The sequence below is a fragment of the Ceratotherium simum genome, chromosome 23 (genome assembly GCF_057802395.1).
Source record: "Ceratotherium simum simum isolate JZ-2026a chromosome 23, ASM5780239v1, whole genome shotgun sequence".
Lineage (NCBI taxonomy): Eukaryota > Metazoa > Chordata > Mammalia > Perissodactyla > Rhinocerotidae > Ceratotherium > Ceratotherium simum.
In genome coordinates, this window is record NC_141922.1 from 5,732,410 (window position 1) to 5,753,098 (window position 20,689).

At 49.2% G+C, this 20,689-nt stretch overlaps 1 protein-coding gene across 2 annotated transcripts in view; it reads left to right on the forward strand.

The window, feature by feature from the left end:
• Positions 1–20,689, forward strand: part of COL22A1 (collagen type XXII alpha 1 chain) — a 263,198-nt gene that overhangs the window by 232,423 nt on the left and 10,086 nt on the right. For both annotated transcript variants that reach the window (XM_004431045.3, XM_087447112.1), the window contains exons 51-58: positions 399–452; positions 4,592–4,636; positions 5,402–5,455; positions 7,286–7,339; positions 12,929–12,982; positions 14,508–14,579; positions 16,141–16,176; positions 19,540–19,584. In XM_004431045.3, coding sequence (XP_004431102.2) covers positions 399–452; positions 4,592–4,636; positions 5,402–5,455; positions 7,286–7,339; positions 12,929–12,982; positions 14,508–14,579; positions 16,141–16,176; positions 19,540–19,584 — 414 coding nt within the window. The remainder of the gene's footprint in view (positions 1–398; positions 453–4,591; positions 4,637–5,401; positions 5,456–7,285; positions 7,340–12,928; positions 12,983–14,507; positions 14,580–16,140; positions 16,177–19,539; positions 19,585–20,689) is intronic.

The window sequence follows — 20,689 nt, forward strand, 5'->3', positions numbered from 1 at the left end:
TTTGAGCCTCAGTGTCCCCATTTGTAACATGCAGTAGTTAATAGCTGCCTCGAAGTGGTTTTGTAAACAGGTATAAAGTCATTGATAACGAGGATGTCTACACAATTCCTCATCCAGACCGGAACACTTCTGAGAAGGAACAGGGGCACTTTGAATAATTGCCCCAGAGATGACACCTATGCAGCCAACACTGTCCCAGGAAAACCAGGAACATAATAGGGTGGGATACATGGTGGTGATTTGGATGGACTGAAAGGGACCAAAATGCCGGGGGAACGAGTTGGCAGGGTGAGCAGAGACTGGCTTGTGGAAATATAAACTATGAAGCCCAGGCAGCCAAGAATAGGAAGATTCTTAAAATGTTGTCCTCAAACTCTCCTTTTCTCCTTTACTTTCAGGGCAAAACAGGAGAGCCGGGTCTGCCAGGACCAGAGGGAGCCCGCGGTCCCCCCGTAAGTGCTGATGTTTGTGTGTGTGTGTGTGTGTGTGTGTGCGTGTTGTCCGTGGTAGAATAAAGCCTTCAGCCACACGGCTGTGACATGGGGGGTAGGGGGCCCTGAGACCACCCGACTGTGGGTTCCAGAAGCACCTCTCGTCTAAGACAGTGGCCCATCTACGTGATAAATTCAGTTCTTTCATGCACCATGGCTGTAACATTTATTTTCAAAATTGCAACCATCTGTACCATGTTGTTCTAAGTTTTCTCTGTTCTTATCCTATTTATTAATTTTAATGGGCTTTCTCTGGATGATAGAACCTACAAATGAGTCTTAATTTTAACTTTGATCAACTTTCCACATTAAGGTTTTTTTTTTCCCAATTATAAAAGTAACCCATTGTCATTGCATAACAATAACAAATGATGACGGTAATAATAAGAAAAGGAATAAGAAAAATAATATGACAGAGAAGAAAATAGTTAATTATAATTCTACAATACAGAGGTAAAGCTCTGTTAACATTCTAGTCTTTTTTTCTATATATGAATTCTGACATTTATATGTCAAAATCTATATCTAGCTGTCAAGCTATTATACATATAAACATACACAGACACTTTTTCTATAAAAATGAACTCTATGTATTTTGGGGTTGTTGGGTTTTTTTGGTTAAATGTTTTACTCCTTCATAATTTATAACAGTTTACACAATTCCTTAAATTTGTTTTTGAAAAAAAATGTTAATGAAAATCCTAAAATCCAATTATCTGGCAAGAAGTAGGAGATCAAAATGCTAGTTCTATTTCCTTAATGTGTTTTTCTGTAAAAAAAAAAATCAATAACTCACCTGGCTAGTATCTAATAAGAAGGAAATAAAACCCAAAAATCAATTTTCCTCTCCCTAAATCTCCTTGCTTTTCAACTGATTGCACCAGGAGAAGAAATCTAAGAATGGAGAATAACACCTCCTATGGGAGGTTAAAACACAGAATTAGGGACTGGTTTTATTTAAGGTGGTTCCTGGCTTATTGGAGGGAGAGTGACTTCTCAGGTGAAAGAAGGCTCTGGCTGATATGGCGTGAGTCAGAGTGGCATGGGCTTTGACATAGACAAACCTGGGGTCAGCCTTAACTTTGTCATTTATTAACTTTGTGACCTTGGTCAGGGGACCTTTCTGAACCTTTGTTTCTTCTTCTATGAAATGGGGATCAGAATAGCTCCCACTTCAGTAGGGTGGTTGTGAGTACTAAAGGAGAAGATTAAACATGTAAAATTCCAAGCCAAGTGCCTCCCTCAGTTGGTGCTTTACCCATGATTATATGGGAGGAGGGCACCCCAGGGTCCCTGCCTCTGAGCTGGCTGGATTTAGAATTCTGGCATCTTTGAGGAAGTGGCTGGAACCTAGGCAGGCCCCGTTCCTTTCCAGGAAAATGGAACTGGCCTGTTCTGTGCAGTAGAGAACACTGTTTATCTCTTATTCAATCCTTACAGCAACTTGGAAGAAGTAAATTCTACCCTCAGTTTACAGATGTGGGAACTGAGTCCCAGTGAGGAGAAGTAAAGCACCCAGGACCCCACAGCTGGAAAGCGGGGAGCCATGGTTCACTTCCAGGCCTGACTCCAAAGTCAGCCCTGCTCCATCTAACTTAACAGCATATGAAGCCCCTTCCCGTAGATTGATCCCACAAGGCTGTGTCAGGCAGGCATTTTTATTATCCTCATTTTAGAGAGGATGAGGTTAGGACTCCAAGGGATAAGATGAATTTTCCAGGGTTACTGTGATTGAGTCTGGACTCAAGTCTGAGATAACTTCATCCTCCTCCTCCTCTTCCTCGTCAGCCACTGGAATTCACGAAAGCTCACCAGGGGACAGGCCTGTGTCTGGCTGCAGTATCTCATCCATCTTCACCACAACATAACAGGGCAGGGACCATCTCCCCAGTTACGGATGAGGACCCTGAGGCTCGGAGGGGAGACATGAAATGCACAGTCCCTCAGCTCAGAGCTCAGCAGGGATCTGAAACCTGCCCGGCCAGGCCCCTGACCCCATTCATCCCATGTGTTTCCCAGAGTGCAAGAGCTTCACCTTCTACGGCACCACCCTGCTGCTCGAGAAGTCCCTCGGAGCCTCCCTCCTGGAGGCTGAGTAACGTCACACGTTCTCATCACCAAGGGTGGGAGGAGAAGGTAGAGAACATGTTTCCAGGGCTGACGCCCTGGAAGTCTAGGCTGTAGCCTTCTTCACACGGCCAGGCTCCAGGGCTGTCTTCTCCCCAGGAGGGTCTTCATTTGCTTTTTGAAACCAGGAGACAAAATCAAGAGATAGGGTCAGAAAAGAGCCAGGTGGAGTCAGCCAGGAGCAACATTTGGCCTTGGCCCTATTTGACCACAAACTGCCACCTCCTTGAGTTAGTGTGCCAGTGGAGAGGTTGTGCTGTGCAGTCAGACAGACCTACATTTGAATCATGGCTCCACCACTTACCATCTGTGTGATAGACAGGCCGGAGCCTGAAGTTTCTTATCTGTAAAGTGGAGAAAATAAAACCTATCTCACAGGGCTTCTTACACTGAAATGAAGGCACATACGATGGATGCAGCACAGTGTGTGGTCAGGATTCCACAGACAGGATTTTCCTCTCTTCTCTCCTACTCCATTATTTCTCCTCCCCCTTCCTTTCCTGCCCTTCAGGGAGTGAGGAGCTGGGATAGGACCTCATTCAGGTCTCCTCCTAACTACTCACGAGCAGGGAACGGTTGCCCATGCTGCACCGGACCTCGTCTGTGGGGGGTTGTGTTAGACAGTTGAGATTAAATTCAAGACGCCACCCAAGGTGCTCCCCAAACTCTGACCTGCATGCACAGGCATCAGTTCCCATCCACCTTCATCACTCTGTGCCAGCCGCTGGCTGGGAACCTGCTGTCCAGGGCTCTTCTAGCAGGAGACTCAGAGCGGTACTCTGGCAATGATGATGTAAGGAGATGATACAGAATGACAAAGGCACAAAGAGAGTCCTGGAGAGTGACAGTTGAAGGAGTGATGGAGATGGCAGAATCCGGGATGGGAGGCTGGTAGAGAGGAAGGCCTGTAATGTACCCAATGGGCAAGGGACATGCCAGGGAGACAGCATGTGCAAAGGTCTGGAAGGGTGAAAGTGTGGGGCCAGTTACGGGAACCACAAATGGAGCTGCATGTGTAGCTTGGAGAGGACATTGAGCCTTGGGTCATGGTGCATTGATGGTGGCAAGGTAGGCAGGGGCTGCTCAGGTGGAGAGTCCACCTCCTGTGAATGTCCTGAGTCTCTGCAGGTGGGGACAGTCCCCTGACACTCGGGCTGGAGAGATGCCCTTCCAGACGGTCAGGGGCAGAACCCGAGTACAGACCATGGAGAACAGTGGAAAACAGGAGGGTGTCGGATCTGGACAGACCTGCCTGGATCCAAATCAGAATACTTTCCAGCTCTGGGACTTTGGGCAGCTGTTTTATTTCTCTGAGCTTCAGCTTCCTCGTGTGTGAAGTGGGGATTATTGTACCATCAGGCTGATCCGTTAGACACGATAGTGTCAGCTCTGCTAACAGCTTCCTCTTTGCTCACAGGGCTTGACGCTCTATAGTGGCTTCAGGTAACACATCTCCAAGCTACTATTCTGCACAGGGAGAGCCCAGCACCATGGCCTAGGATGAGGTTGCAGGGCTGGCCCTGCTCACGGGTGTTGGGTGTTGGGTGCTACCAGCCGTGGCTGCGGGAACAAAGAAGACTCCCCAGGACCTAACTCAGGGTGAAGGCAATGTCTACAAGGGGAGCACCGGCCCCAGAATGTGCAAGCTAAGTGGTGGAAGATCAGGAAGAAGAGGAAGAGGGAATTCAGGAGACACGTTGGGGTGATGCCCCAACACTCTGGGGCATTTGTGAGATGAGCTCCTGCTGGAGACTGAGCCGGGAGGAAGGGCCTCGTCACCCAGTCACCAGGCATCAAGGGCCTGGAGCAAAGCAGGGTCCATCACATTTCAGTGGGTCTCGAATGAAGGGAGTCAGACGAGCCAGAGCATCTGGAGGGGTCAGGATTCAGCTGGACCATCACACCGGGTGCCTGCCCTTTCTTGCCTTCTCAGCCTGCTCTTTGGTGGAATAACTTCATCCTCTTTCTTCTAGGGCTTCAAGGGACACACAGGTGATTCTGGTGCACCTGGCCCGCGGGTAAGTGTGCATCTCTTCATGGACGTCATCCCAGGTGGGCTTGGCTGGCACTTCTCGTCAGAGGGCCCCTGGGCCCTGCCGGCCAGCACGGTACCATGTCACCCGAGAGAAGATGTGGGTGTAATTGGAAGCGTCATCTCCCAAACTTGGTTTTGTTTTTCTGGACATTTCTTCTGGAGACCAGACACTGATGTACAACCGATTTGACCAAATAAGCCTGTAGTCTGGTGCGGTCTCTGTCGGCTGTGCTTCGCACGAGCTACGCAGCTGAGGCCCGGAGGATGGGCGATTTTCCCAAAGTCCCAGAGCTAATGTGTGGATAGCATCGGTGTATCCCAGATGCCTGTTTTCTTATCCTTTACCTTCTTCCCTCTCTTCTAAACGCCCCCAAAGGAAGGGACCTCAGGAGTCCATTGGTTAGACCCTCTGCCATGCTCTACATAACGATGAGAAAGCTGGGTATGGGAGGGGCCATATGGGTCAGCAGGTGAGGAGGCAGAATTCAGGGCAGGCTTGCCTGACGCTTTAGCTGGTGTTCCCCTGCAGCACAGAGAGCACAGCATAGCTCAGGGACTGCAGACCCCACCTCAGGCCAGGACCCTGACTGGAGAGGGAGTCTTGCACTTCAGTGGGGTGCTTTCTGGTGGGCCGTCCTCCTGGGTCTTTTTCCATGCCAGACGCTTAGAGACACCTGGCTCAAGGCAGCTGGCATTCTGCATCTTTCTCCCTAACAGCAGGCCTTTTGTTTCTGCTTCCCCCTTCTAGGGAGAGCCTGGTGCCATGGGGCCTCCTGGTCGGGAAGGGTCACCAGGAAAAGACGTAAGTCTGGGTGTCCTGTGGGGCCTGGCTGGGCCTGCAGGAGGGGGTGTGGAGAAAGTGTAAGATGTGCTTCACTGGAGGACCAAGAGACACCCAGAAACTGGGCCAGGGAGTTTGGTGCCACTGCAAAGGCACTCATAGCCAGATTCTCAAAATTGAACAATTATATCTCACCTGCCAGCAACATCATGGGCCACATGAGCCCTACTTAGATCCTAAGGAGACTCTGGGGTCTGGGCTTCCAGCCTAACAGGTTGGTGCTGTGCCATATGGTTGATAAGGAGGCTTTGCTGAATCAATCATGATTTGTCTGGGTATCAGTGATGCACCTGTTGGATCCAGCCTTAGACGGACTTGAGTAGTATTTCAGAGTCTCTCCCAGACTATCTCTCCATCTCCAATGTTCTGCAGTCTCATGAACCCATCACAGCCACCCTTACCACATGCTGTGTGGCACTTTGTACTGCTCACCTGCTCTCATTTATTTTGGTCTTGGGATGAAGGCAGGGCAAGTCATCTTTTAGTCTAGTTGTAGAAAACCTGAGACCCAGAGACCTCAAAACACTTACTCCTGGTCACACAGAGAGTCAGAAGCAGAAGGAGGCAGTCTAGATCCTGGATCTGCCAGCTCCGCATGCCCATGGGGGACTGGCCACTGTACATGACGTCCTGCAGGGCAGTCTAACGTGTGGATGTGGTTTGGCTGCCTGGGAGTGCGTGCTTGGTCAGGAGCGTGGGCACAGGGTCCTGAGGTCCAAGGGGGCCCCATGGCTACCCCTTTGTATCCTGCAGGGCCTTCTTTTAACCACTGGTGAAGTGTGCTCTTCTCCGTGGCTCTTGATGCACTAAAAGCATATTGTGTTCTAGGCTGGTCTGCTGTCATGAGGTGATGGAAGTGGGAAGGATCTTTGAAGGAGTCCAATCTAGTTCACATGTTTTTCCTTAGCTGCAGAATCTATTTTACGAAATCAATCTAGCATGTGGAACCACTTGCATGCAGCGAAGAGCATCTGCATAGACCCAGGACAGGGCCTCTCCCCTGCCCCGCCTCACAAAGGCGCCTCTCAAGCCCTAAAGGGCAGTTTGAAAATCCTGGTGTAGCCATCCGTTTCACTTCAACTTACAGCAAAAGGTGTGGAAGGAGGTCCCCCGGCAGCTGACCCAGCAGGTCAAGGTGCATCTGGGACAGGAGCCCAGGATGCCAGACCATGGGGCAAATTCTTTCCTCCCTCCTTCTCAACTGTCTGACTCTCAACTTTAAAGCTCCATTTTCTGGAGTCTTTTACAGTCTACTTTGTGCAGGAGCATGCCCAAGCTTCTGTTTTTTCCATTCCCAATATGGAGAGAATTATACCATGTCATGAGGCTGCTTGGAAGGCCATGGGAGGTGGTGGTAGTGAATCACCACCACTTTGCAAACTGGAAGGTGCTGTGCACATGGGTGGTGTTTTCCTCACTGTGGTGACTGAGGCAAGAATGGTTCCAAGGGACTGTCCAGTGAATCAGGAACAGAACTCCAAGAGAGCGTCTCTTCTCTGGTTGCTTCCCTTAGTTCAAGATGGAGCTACCTGAAATCCTTGTGGGACCAGGTGGAAAATATCTAAGCAAGTAAATAAAAAAGTGCACAAACGAGGGTGTTCATGCGTTTACTCATCTACATGAAGTGAGTTTGTCCATATTTGGAATAACTGGTCATTAATGATGAAACGTTTTAGACACAGTTTGTTGGTTCTCTTGGGTAATTTGATGAAGTTTGGTCCGCATTTGAAACTGTGCTGCCATCATCTTCTTGCAGTGACTCTGTGATAACATGACCTCTCTCTGTTCCAGGGTGACATTGGACCCACAGGGCCACAGGGTCCCCAAGGACTGAGGGGCCTACCGGTGAGTTTTCATTTGAGACTCATCTTCTCCGCATTCCGGCAGGGCCCGTTACCATGGTGATGTTTGGTTGGCTTATCCTGGTGTGGCCTTATGTGTTGTTAAAAATGTCAATTTGTCTTAGCAGCTGGTCAATAGCTACTCCCCCAAGGCCCCTAGTGTCCCACCACACACACTCCAGGCTCTTTTCTGGGACCACCTGCCCATAATTTGGAAATTTGAAAGGTGCATTTAGTATGACAGGGGCCCTGTAGGTCCCCCCCTCCAACCACGCTCTAGCTTTAGGCCATTCTAATGTTCAGCTCGTGCTCTGTGTGTTAGTTTGCTTGGGCTGTGGTGGCAAAGGACCACAAACTAAGTGGCTTAAACAACAGAAATGTATTGTCTCACCATTCCAGAAGCCAGAAGTCCAAGATCACGGCACAGCTGGTTCATCCTGAGGGCTGTGAGGGAGAATCTGTTCCAGGCTTCTCTTTAGCTTCTCGTGGTTTGCCAGCAATCTTTGGCGTGTTTTGGCTTGTAGAAGCATCACCCCAATCTCTGCCTTCCTCTTCACATGGCCTTCCCCTATGGACATGTCTCTGGGTCCAAATGTCCCCTTTTTATAAGGACACCAGTCATATTGGCTTTGGGGCCCACTCTACTCCAGTATGACCTCATCTTAACTATTACATCTGCATTAATAGTGCCCTTATTTCCAAATAAGGTCATGTTCTGAGATCCTGGGGGTTAGGACTTCAACATAGGAATTTTGGGAGTACACACTTCAATTCATAACATTCCATATGGTTGATAAAGTTTTGCAATATTATCCCTACCTGTTCGTGCACCTAGGCAAATCCTTCTCTTATTTAAGTGCAGCCTGAAAGAGTATGGGAGAGGGAGGCAGAAAATAGCTCCTCACATACCTCGTAGGGTGCAGAGAAGAACAGAGGCCTCCTCTCATTTAAGCTGGGCCCTCTCACAGAGGCTGCTGTACTACATGTGCCTGTGGACGTTAGCTTGAATGTGATCCACGCCAATGGTAAAAGGAATCATGCAGAATGGAATGTTGCAAAATAAAGAGAAAATTCCCTCTTTGTCCCCCCATCCCACACTCTAGAAGGAACCACTGTTAATAGCATTTCGTGTATCTTTTAAAATATTTTCAATGCACCTACCAGCATGTGTATAGAATATGTGTTTGTTACACAGTACTTTATCTTTGTGACTTGCGTATTTTGTATAGCTTTTGTATATGTGTGTGTTTTGAATGAGTAATGGAATAGATGAATGAATGAATAAACCTAGAAGATAGATACATGGGCTTCCTAGATTAAGGTTATACAATTGGTAAGAGCTTTAGGTGTGATTTAAACCCAGGACTTTCTGACACTGAATCTGACGTCGTCCATCTATTATGGGCATGGCTTTGTGCCTTGTCTTCAGGATCCTACAGAAGGAATGTGGGGCAGGTTGTATGCATTTGCTTTTTTTTTTTTTTGCAAGAAAAATCAGCCCTGTGCTAACATCTGCCAATCCTCCTTTTTTTTTTTTTTTTTTTGCTGAGGAAGACACGCCCTGGGCTAACATCCGTGCCCATCTTCCTCTACTTTATATGGGACGCCGCCACAGCATGGCTTGCCAAGCAGTGCGTCGGTGTGTGCCCGGGATCCGAACTGGCGAACCCCGGGCCGCCGCAGCAGAGCGTGCACACTTAACCACTTGCACCACTGGGCTGGCCCAGGTTGTATGCATTTGAATGCTCTATCTTTTCAGAACTCACCAGCTAGAGCCCCATTGTCCCCTAATGGGGCCACAATGACTCAAATCCAGCTTCCCACCTTAAGTTGGCAGCCTGTGGGGTGCAGGGTGTCTGGATGCCTTCCATGCCCACAGTTGGGGATTCCCAGCTGGTGTGAAGACAACCTTCAGATCAGGATGTGGGGCCTGTGCTGCCCAGTGGGCCTGTGCCACACAGGGCCTCCTGGTCCTGGGGCAGGTATTCTAGCCGTGTAGGGATGGGTGTAGAGTGCATGCAGGGCTGGCCACAGGGCAACATCCATGCTCAAGACGGGGCATTAGTACCCTTCGTATTTCCGTCTCACCCCTGGCTTCACATGTTCCACTCTACAGCAGCAGCTCACTGTCTGACCACACCCATGTCCTCTTTCTAGAATGTGGCATTTTTTCATTCAATAAGCATGCATTGGGTTGAGCCAAGAGCAAGAAGCTGAGTCAGGCGCTCTGCATACATTATCCCACTGAGTTGGTGGACCTGCAGACCCCCTGGAGGCATCACCACCATCCCTGTAGGTGTGGATGAAGAGACTGACCCCAGCTGTGACGCTTAGCCCTGTGGGCCAGCCCCAAAGCCCAGGCTCTCTGGGGCATGCATTCCCAATGGGTGCCGATTGGTTCTTAGGGTGCCAAAAACCCTTACTCTTCATGTATCAAACACAGATGTGCTCATACAACAGAAGCAGGTATAAAGTGTAGCATTAAAATTTCATATGGGGCAATTAGATAAAAAATGTCTGAATGGGCACCTGGCGAGGGGGTTATAATGACAAAAAGGTGGAGAAGCCCTGCTCTGGAGGCCCCACGTGTGGAGTGGTGCCCACCTGGGGCCCCTTCTGGCCCGTCATCAGCTTCTGCAGCCAAGCTCTGGAGCTGAGCTCTCTGGGCTCTATTCCTGGCTCTCCTCCAACCTGTCATGTGGACTGGGTGAGTTTCTCCACCTCTCCTGGGCCTCAGTTTCCTCATCTGTAAAATGGGGAGAAATTGTAAGAATCCAGAAAATTGACCCAGTGAAGTGATAGAACAGTGCCCAACACTCAGGACGTGCCCAGTAGTGACCATCCTTGGGCCCCGTGTGGTCTCTGTTCCTGGAGGAAAGAGAGGTCTTGGCTCTGCTTCCCTCCGAGAGGGCACACAGTCGCACTCAGTAAATCCTTGATGAATGCAGATGCGTCCAAGGCACAGAAGAGGGAAAGGGAAGGAGATTTTGGGAACAGTGAGCTCCAAGACAGATGTGTGAGGATGCTGCCAGCTGGCCCAGGTGAGGCTGTGAAGTGCCTCATGTGCCACACGCAGGAGGCGGGGCTTGGCCCTGAAGGCCTGAGGTCCCCAAAGGCAGTGTCGTGGTTTTCTATTTTGCCCCCATCAGTTCTGAGATACGTCATAAGGAATTTGTAACCAATAAGAAACTGCTCAAGTTCACCAAATGCTTATTTTCTTGAACACATTAGAGCAGTTCCCGGTTATTTCTCTGACAACCTCGCTCTCTCTCAACTGGAATTGATCTGCTTTCCTGAGTGAAGAGAAGGTTCCTAGCAACCTCCGCAGGTTCACACAACCTTGAACCAGACACGGAATATTTATGGGGCGCTTCCAGGAAATATTGCAGAGTGCGATGTGAGGGATTGCACCATCATTTGCATAATTCACTCACTGAGTTCTCCCCAAACCCTGTGAGGCAGGTGCTGTTACTGTCTCCATTCACACATGAGAAATGGAGGCACACAGGGGTCCAGTAACTTGCCCGAAATCCCACAGCTAGTAAGTGGCAGAGCCGGGATCTAGACTCAGGCAGTCTAGTTCAAGAGTCTGCAGATTAAGCACCTCTCTGAGCCTGTGTGTGCTGGATTTCCTTCTCAGAACCATCCCCCTGGTGGGAGGGGTCTTGGAAAAGGTGTTTAGAGCTCAGAGCCGTGGGGGATGGGGATATGGCCTTCATTCCTGAGAGTCACAGAGACCAAGGGGTTCCATGAAGACAAGTGGGACTGAGGAGTGGCCCGCGGTCCATGAGGGAGCCAGGTCCCAGCCCCAATCAGCCTCCGGCACTCTGGCAGGTGACAGGTGGCTGCCCAGAGCCACTCCTTCTGTGCACATCCGCCTGTGTTGGCACTGTGTGCTAATGTGTCTTGGCCCTTATCCTCCCTGCAAACAGAGAGGACCAGAGGGAGAAGGATGAGAGATATAATTACCATAGGGATGAGCCAAAGTGCGTATTTTTAGAGGGACACAGATGGGTTGGTAGATGGGCAGGGTGAGCTGCAGGGAGGAGCCATCGTGCAGCCTTCCCTGGAAAGGAGGAATGGGGGAGCAGGCAGATACCAGCTGGCTGCTCGATCTCAGTGCTTACTGGCTTGACAATCCCATGCAGGTCTTGTGCTTGCTCTGTGCCTCGGTTTCTTCATCTGTAATATGGGGATAAAGACATCCACCCTACACTGGCAGGATCTGTTGAGATGAGGCACATGAATCACCCACAATCACATGTGCAGTTTTGAGGCACAGGGTGGAAGCTCTATTTATGATCACTAACCAACAAGCCATGTCTTTAATGAGGGGTGGAGTAGTATTGGATGAGGTCAGTGCCACCAGGGTTCAAAGCTCAGCTCCTTCACTTCCTTCCCAGGCAGGTTTGCTTAGCATTTCTGTGCCTCAGGTTCCCCATTTGTAAAATGGTGGTATTTGCATCTGTCGTGAGCAGTAAGTGAGTTAATGCATGTGAAGCCTGACATGGAGGTAGTGCCTGGGCAGTGTTAGCTTCCTTTTGTTGTAATGTGTTTCCATGAAGTTGGTGCCTTTGTGAATGCATGCTTCTCAGATTATAGTGCATTAGCACTTTTTGGTTAAAGATCAATGGAGAGTGATTTCCTACCATGTTCTTGGTTCATTCACCTAGCAGAGCACTTCCTGTCTATCTGGCACTGTGCTAGATGCTGCGCATATATAGAGAGATGAGGCACAAACTGTTCTTTGGGTTACTCCTGGCAGGGAAGAGACCCAGGTAGAGACACAGCCATCCAGTGGGGGAAAGTCCTGAGAGAGAGGAAAGTGACCGGCAGAGGAAGTGACCAACTCAGCCTGGTGGAGTTGCGCTGGGAATTTTAGGCTTAATAGGAATTTGTCTGATCCTCAAAGATGGTAGCCAGAAGCGTTCTTGAACTTTCTTATTTTTATGCCAGCAGGGATCTTATTGGTTAAATGTATTTATCAAAATTACAAATGTGCACAAGATACTCATCAAGTTAGAGAATGTTAGAATTGTGAGAGTCAGTTGTAGAATCTGGAGTGAATGGACTTTCCATTTGGTAGTTGCATGACTCCACACAAGCCTTTTTTCTTCTGTCTCAGTATCCTCGTCTATTCAATATACGTGCCCCTAGTGGAGGATTAGGAAATGCATCCTGAGCTGAGAACAATGCTGCGGTGATGTTGAGTGCTTTTGTGTTGGATGGTTTGTTTGTTCCCTGAGACAGCATCTGAGTTGAAGGATGAATGGATGAATGAATGAATGTGGTCATGATTGTTTACTGTGCCTATGCTGTGGGCAGCAATAACCAGGCTAGGCTTTGTCATAGACGTGAACTCATTTAATTCCACAACAATTTTATGAATTAAATATTACAAGCTTCTTTTACAAGTTGAAAAACATCCTCCAAGTAATGAAGTGGTTTATTGAGAGCCATGCTGGTCTGAGTAATAGTCCTAGGAGTGAAATCAGGTTCTTGACAACTGACAATCTCTCTGTTCCATTGTCCTGCTCTGTGATGCGCTGGCAGAGAGTCCTGGCAGAATTATTACTTGTGTTTCTTCCACCAGGGTAAGAATGGATCACCTGGATTTCCAGGGGACCCTGGCACTCCAGGAAGCCCAGTGAGTATTCTCCCACTGCTATGGGATGGAATCAGGCAAGCTTTGAAAAGGGATGTGGCTCATATCACAAATTGTCTGTTCTCCAGCCCTAGAAGCATTGGTGGGAAACTGTGGAGTTTCAGTGGTAGAAATAGACTGGAGGCAAGAGGATCCAGGAAAGACTTCTTCCAAAGTTTGACATACATATGATCATGCCCTTGGCTCTCTGTTGTCCACAACGATAGGCATCCAAAAGGAAAAAACTATGAAAGACTGAAACAATATATAATAAGGCTGCATGGTAGTTGTTTGATGTTTTTAGAGGATGAAGGACAGGGTCAGGCCCACCAACATTTACTATCTCAGATGACAGGGTAACCATGCAACATGGGAAATGGGTATAGCACAGATTTGTCTGAATAACGTCCTCCTGCTGGTTGGGAGCTGAGGGTTGGGGAGAGCAAGAAGGAACAATGGATAGATAGTAGAAACAGGAAGCCATTAGTAATCAGCGGAGTCCTGGGCACTGGATAGGGGATTCAGGATTTGGGGTTCAGATCTGGCAAATGGGGAGACAAGATGGGGAAGATGGGGCTTTGATGGATTCTAGGGTTAGATACTTCAGTGCCTGTCCACTAATCTCCTCCAGCCCCAGGCTTCTTGTATGTTTATTTGCTAAAGTTGGCAGCGGCATTGAGAAGACCACCCTCATGGTGTGGTAGTCAAGCAACAATTGCAGTGGGCAATGGGCATACCAGTCTGGTCAGCTAACTGTTGTCACTGTGGAAATTAGGGGGACCAGCCCATCCTGGTTTTCCAGTAACCTTCCTGGTTTTAGCACTAAAAATCCTGTATCCTGGGAAACCTGGGAAATCATTTCCAGGCAAACCAGGCATCTGGTCACCCAGGTGGATACCCATCTTCCTGTTGGACCAGGGACGGCTGTGCTAAAGGAGTCTAACTCCTTAGCAAATGTAACGATGTTCCTCAGGAGCCATGGTTGAGGCTTGTTGCTGCTGGTGAGAAAGAGCAGATGGGGTGGGATTGGGTCATGAGGCTGGATTCACTCCCAGTGCAGAGCTGGTCCCAGAAGAGCTGACCCACATATGATGGCTTCCCAGAAAGGTTGAAGCCGAAAGATTCCCAAAGGCTTTTTTCCAAAAAGTGACCCTACTAAACAATGAGCCTTGGTGTCCCATTGGGAAGAAATATACTACCTCGTTGGAGGGCTACTTGGAAGGGCCACACATACATCAGGGTGCTTTTTGTTAAATATTTGTCCTATTGTGTTTCTGTTGCTTTGAATGGAAAGGCCATCAACTGTTTACAGGGAAATTCTCATCTTGCTCCCCCACCCCATGACAGCGCTATCAGGATTCACAGTACCCTGTATGTCTCTCTACCCTATTCCCCTCCATTATAGGAAAGAAGTATTCTATTTTATTGATGTCTCAGGCTTCAGAATACAGAGGGGTTATGAGGTTTCTGAATCTTCTTGAGTTGGCACTTGACCTTGAGGAATTAATTCCCTGATTTTCCTCTGCAGGGCCAAAAGGGAAACAAAGGAGAAAATGGCAGCCCAGGACTCCCTGGCTTCCTGGGTCCCCGTGGTCCTTCGGTAAGCAGAAATCCTGGTGGGGGCCAAGATGGCTGCCTCTAGGTGTGAGGTTCCTGTTCAGTATGTTTCCTGCCACCTCCGGTGTCCTCAGGTCCATCTGCTCATATTACAATGATTTGGTGTGTGATCAGAGTTGCATCATGGTGTGGGAGACAAAGGAGTGCACTGGCTACAACGTGAGCCAGATGTCACAGTTGCATGGCTCTACTCTTCCTAATCATGAGGTCTTGGGAAAGTCTCTTAACCTCCATGCCTGGGCTTCCTCATTATTCAAATGGGGATAACAGCACCTTCCCCTGAGGACTAGATGAGATGATTTATGTAAAGGTTTTAGCAATGGTGCCCAGCTCATTGCAGGTGCTCTATAAATATAAAGTATTTGAATTATGGCTGTGGTGGGGTAGTGGTGGTGATAATGTTCCCAGAACTTCAGGGACCCTTCAAAATCATTTCACAGATGAGCAAGTTTCGGCTATAGAGGCAGAACATGTAGGTGGTTTATTCAAAGCCGCATGGTCAGTCTGTGCTCCAGCTAGCGCTGGAGTCCAGGGCTCCCCACTTGACAGTTTGATGCAGAGAAGCTGTAGGGTGGTCTTTGCCAGGTGTCTGGGCAGAGGGATGCTGTGGGATTCAAGCATTTCCAGCCAAGCCCCCTGGTGCATTCTGCACTACATTCTGGTGCTACAGCTCACACCTTGGGCTGCTGAGCAGTGAATGAGTGTTGTATGTAACATGCAAGAGTAGAAACTTACCCATGTTCCTGTCCATCCCCCCTCCAGTTTAATTCTGGCCCCCAGGGTTCCCCACTGCCAGCCCAGCCCAGCCACTCAAGGTGACCCCTTTTGCCCTTGCCTACCATGTAGCCCAAGCCCTAACATGGCTCTGTCCACTGATCTTTACTTGAACCTGTTCGCTCAGTTGCCCAACTGTTGAAGGCCCATGCCTCTTTCTCCATCCTCTTATTAAAAACCTGGCTGCCATGGAGCTGCCAGGTACCCACTCTTCTATACTTGTTACAACAATTATTCCTTTAGTCATGATAATAGCAGATCATTTGAGGGCAAGGTATGGCTACTATTCCCATTTTACCAATGAAGAAACTGAGGCACAGAGAGCTTAAGGAAGTTATAAGGGAATTGTCCAAGGTCACAGAGCCGGTAAGTGAAGAAGCCAAGATTTGAAGCCAGACAGGCTGAATCCAGAGCGCAGAGTTGGTGTGTCATTTCCCAACTGTGAGCCTGCTTCTCAGAGAGGCTTTCCTACCACAACTAGATAATTTGTCAAATTGATATCCTGGAGGCCCTCTTGGTGGAGTCACAGCCATCCCATAGATGAGAAGCCCGGAACTCGTGGCAACCCTTCCCACTCTGGGACTCTTTTTTGTTTTCCTCTGCACAGACTGACCAAAGAAATCTGTTTGGGATGTTCTTGGTTGGCTAAACCATTGATTGTCGTCTTTGCTGGAGCATGACTTGAGTAAAAATGTCTATTTTAAGACAGTCATCTTACTTGCAATGTGCTGATGCTGCAGATCCAGCTGATATTTTGTTCTGTTTCATAGGGAGAGCCAGGAGAGAAAGGAGTACCAGGCAAGGAGGCAAGTATCACTCACCTCTTCTCCCCTTGGTGACCCTTTCCTTTGGGAGACACAGGGCTGGCTTCACAGGTGGGCAACACATGCCCTGTGCTTAGCAGAGCTCCTGCACTCGTTTCAATGCTCTGCTGTCACTGTCCTGAAATCCTTCATGCTTTCTGAACAAGAATCCACATCTTAATTTTGCACGGGGCCCACAAATCATATAGCCAGTCCAGGGGTGCCATCTCGATATGTCTTTTTCATTTACCTATCTCTCTGTATCCAGTCCATCGACAGATGCTGTTGATGCTCACTCCACAGTACCTCTCAACTCTGTCCAACTCTCTCCATCTCTACTACTAGGACCCTAACCAGTCTGTCATCATTTCTCACCTGGAGGATTCAGTGACCTCCTAGCTAGTTTCCTTGTATCCAGCCTTGCCCCTCTACAGTCCTTCTCCACCCAGCAGCCAGATGGGTTCTTATGTTCTATGTTTGTAGAACATACATGAGATCATATCATTTCCCAGTTCAAACCTCAGCTCTGTCATCCCCTGGCACTCTCAGTGCAGTCCAGATGCTCCGGCCGTGCCCACTACCTCTCCTTCTCTAAGCTCCAGTCCCTCTGGCCTTTTGGTTCCTGCAACTTGCCAAGTTCTTTCCCAAGGGCCCTCTTTTCACAAACCTGTACTCTCACTCTCCCACCCCTTCCCATGCCTAGCCCTACTCATTCTGAGGTCTGTGCTACAATGTCGCCTTTGTTGACTTTCCTTGACCACTCAAAGCAAAGCAGATATCCCATTATCCTCTGTCTTATCACCCTGCTCTGTTCTGCCCAAGCCCCAGAGCCCAGCACAGAGTAGGTACCAAAAATATTTGATGAGAAATGAATAAAAAATGAATGAATGCTGAGAAAGGAATTCTGTGGTAATCCTGGTATCCATTTCAAAGTCCACACACTCCCTCTTGAATGAGGAAGACCCATTTTCACTCTGTGCCTTTGGGTTACTTTCTTAACTGGGGGAGGGAGAGGGTCTCTTCCTTGAAGCCAGATCAAATGGCTCCATATCTGGGAAGCATTTGCCCCCTGCCCCAGCCAAGCTTTCCACACACGGGGCGTATTGCTCACTCATTGATCAATCATTGTTTCCTCCTGCTCGCTGGACAGAGTGGAGGGAAAACACGGCCAGCTCCTGCTTCTGAGGGCTGCTGCCTACACTCTCTCTGGCTCCCCGTTGCCTGTCAGCTAACGTCCAGCCTCTGAGCAGGCACCGAGGTCTTCCCCAATCTGACCCCATTCTCTCTTTCCAATGTGAGCTCCTGCCTCCTGCTGCCCTGTGCACACCATGTCCCCACTTCCCATCTCCAGCGCTTGGTCCTCATTTTTCTGTCCACCTAACGGGGCTTTCCTTACTGCCTCTGCTTATTAAATTTTATCTGTCCTTCAAGATTCCATGCCTCCTAACACACAGAATCATACTCTTTCTCCCAGGGTCCCGAGCTCCTTTTTGTACTTCTATTACAGAAATAAACCCATCTTCCTTGTAAGAATCAGTCATGCCAGTATCTGCCTCTTGGCCAGGCTGTGAGCCTGTGAGAATGAGGGCTGTGCCTCACACCTCCCCTCTGCACAGGTCACAGGGCTGAGTGTGGCCCCTGCATTAAGGGGATGCACTGAAAGGAGCTGGGACTGAAACGACAGATTTTGTCCCTGCTTGGAAGAGCTGGAGATGGTTTGCTCTCTTGGTTTTCTTCTCTAGAGAATCCTTCTATCTATGGAGCAGGAGACGGGACATGAGCCCTGGGCTGACTGATCCCCGATTCCAAGCCCTACAGTTCATAGTTCCTGAACACCTGCTACCTGCAGAGCAGGGTTGGGGATGTGAACAGAGAGAGCTGGGACGTGAATACGCACAGGCCCTGCTTTCCAAATGCTTGTGGCCCAAGAGGGAAGCAGATAACACACCCCTGTCACCTCATCTGGGGAGAAAGGAAGTTGGATGTCAGCCAGTGGCAAAGTAACACATGTGTGAAGACAGACGCTGGCCAGAGAGACTAGCTAAAGCTTCCCAGGGGAAGTGGCAGAGGGGCTGGGGCAAAGAGGAATGCAGGCACGTTCCAGGTAGAGTGGATCCCAGAAGCAGGAAAGTGTCCCCGCAGAGGGGACTGCGGGGCAGTGTCTCTGGCCTCAACGTGACTGCCCTCCAGGAGGTGGGTGGGTGCTGTGGGAACAAAAGAGGGCCCCTACCTAAGTGTTGAGTGGTCCAGGAGGGCTTCCAGGAGGGGAGGCCGGAAGGCCAGGTGGGAGTTAGTGATTTGGACAGAGGGATAGCGTCTTAGTCAGCTTGGCTGCTATAAAATTACCGCAGACTGAGTGGCTAAGACAACAGACATGTATTTCTCTCTGGGGGCAGGGAAGTCCAAGACCAAGATGCCTGCAGATTCCCTTCCCTCTCTCTTTTCTTGTACTGGCTGGGGCAACCTTGTCTTCATGTCCACCCTCCCTAATCCCAACATTAGGCGACACCCTCAGGATCTCATCTAAACCTAATTACCTCCTAAAGACCCCACCTCCCAATACCATCACATTGGGGATTACAGCTTCAACATTTGTATTTTTTTTTTTTTTTGGATGAGGAAGATTAGCCCTGAGCTAACATCTGTTGCCAATCCTCCTCTTTTTGCTGAGGAAAATTGGCCCTGGGCTAACATCCATGCCCATCTTGCTCTACTTTTATACGTGGGACGCCTGCCACAGCATGGCTTGATGAGCGATATGTAGGTCTGCGCCCGGGATCCGAACTGTGAATACCTGGCTGCCAAAGTGGAGCACGCAAACTTAACCACTATGGCACTGGGCCGGCCTCAAGTATATGAATTTTAAAGGGCCACAAACATGCAGTTCACAACAGATGGGGAGCATGCTACAGGCAGAGGGAAGATGATCAACAAAGACCACGAAACAGCAGCACCGCATGCTCCCTGCATCAGGGAGTTATATAAGTCATTCAGTTTGGTGGGAGTAGAGTCAGCCAGGGCAGCGGGGGCAATGAGAGATTATCGAGGACCAATTCATGCAGGGTCTCCCTGGTGTGTTAAGGGGAGTGGGATTTGTTCTGAGAGTGGTAGAGGAGGAATCCTCGAGGGCCCGACCGTGGGCTGGTGCCATTGGTCCAGGGTGGGCCTCAGCAGGAGGAGAGAAGAGAAGCAGGTCGATGCCTGCAATGACTGGACCAGTAGTGAGGAGCTCTTGGAGGACCTGATTTCTCAAGATCCCTTCTCTTCAGCACACAGGATCGTGTAGAAGAACTGAGAAGGCAAAGATGCCAGCACAGGTGGGGTGGCCGTGGTTCAGTGACCATCCTCCCTGGGGTTTCATTGCAGGGTGTCCCTGGGAAGCCCGGAGAACCAGGACCCAAAGGAGAAAGGGTAAGTGGGGGAGGTAGCTCCAGAATGTGACCTTTTTATGGCGGCCAGGGGACTTTGTCCAAGGCGGTTAGTGACCAGCCAGGCCTGGAGAGGTGGCTGGCATGGTGGCATCTGTGTTCATGAGCCCCACAAAGGGAGGCTCTTTTCCCCTGATATTATTGTAGTCAATGTTGTTATTTTTTTATTTTTCTTTTTTTGGTTGTTATTTTAAGGCATAAAATCACTGCAATTACAAATTCAAAGGCAAGTGTTCTGAGACTATGACAGATTTCCTTCTCTCCATGTACCAATGCCCAAGCATGACGTGCTTGGCTCAGAAAGTGCCAGTTTGCCTGGAGCCAGATTTCTCGCTGGAGGTGACAAGGGAACAGATTTTCCCATAATGAATTGCCTTGGCGCCACACTCAGGAAGCTTTTCTTTACATTTCACTCCTCCAAAAAACAACAAGGGGAAAATCTTTTTTTTTTTTTTTTTTGGCAGAAATGCCAGCGGGGGGAGGGGAGCATTCTCTCACTCGTGACGTGATGACTGTCGCTCTCTTTGGAGGAATTAAACATCTCGTTTGCCCACAATCCTCCATTTGGTCAACCGCCACACTGTCACACTGTTGCAAAACATGAATGTCACCACCACTCCACACCCCACACCCCACCCCCGGCTTGTTTTCTGTGGTCCTGCAGAGAATTTATCTCGGCTTTCCTTGCGAGTTGGATGGGTGAAGGAGCCAGTTTCCCCTGCAGGCCAGAGGAGACAGAAAAGTGGGAGCAGAGAATGTCAGGGCTTCTCAGCCTCTCTGGATCTCTCTCCCTCCCTCCCTCTAAGTGGCTTTGATTCCTCTGTCCTGTGACTCTTGGTTCCTAAGGATGGAGCCAAGGAAGGCGGCTGTGGCTGAGAAGGAATTGAGGTTCCCCCATGCCAGTGTCACACGAGTATCCCCGGGAGCTATGGCTGCCGGGAGTGTCTTGAGTTTTGGTTGGGAGCCAGGGAATTAGACCACAAATATGAATTTATCCTCTCATGCCTAATCAATAAATGGAGAGCTGCCTTCCCCTGTTAAGTGGTTTCATGGAACATTGCCAGGGGGACTCAGGCTCCCCATTCATT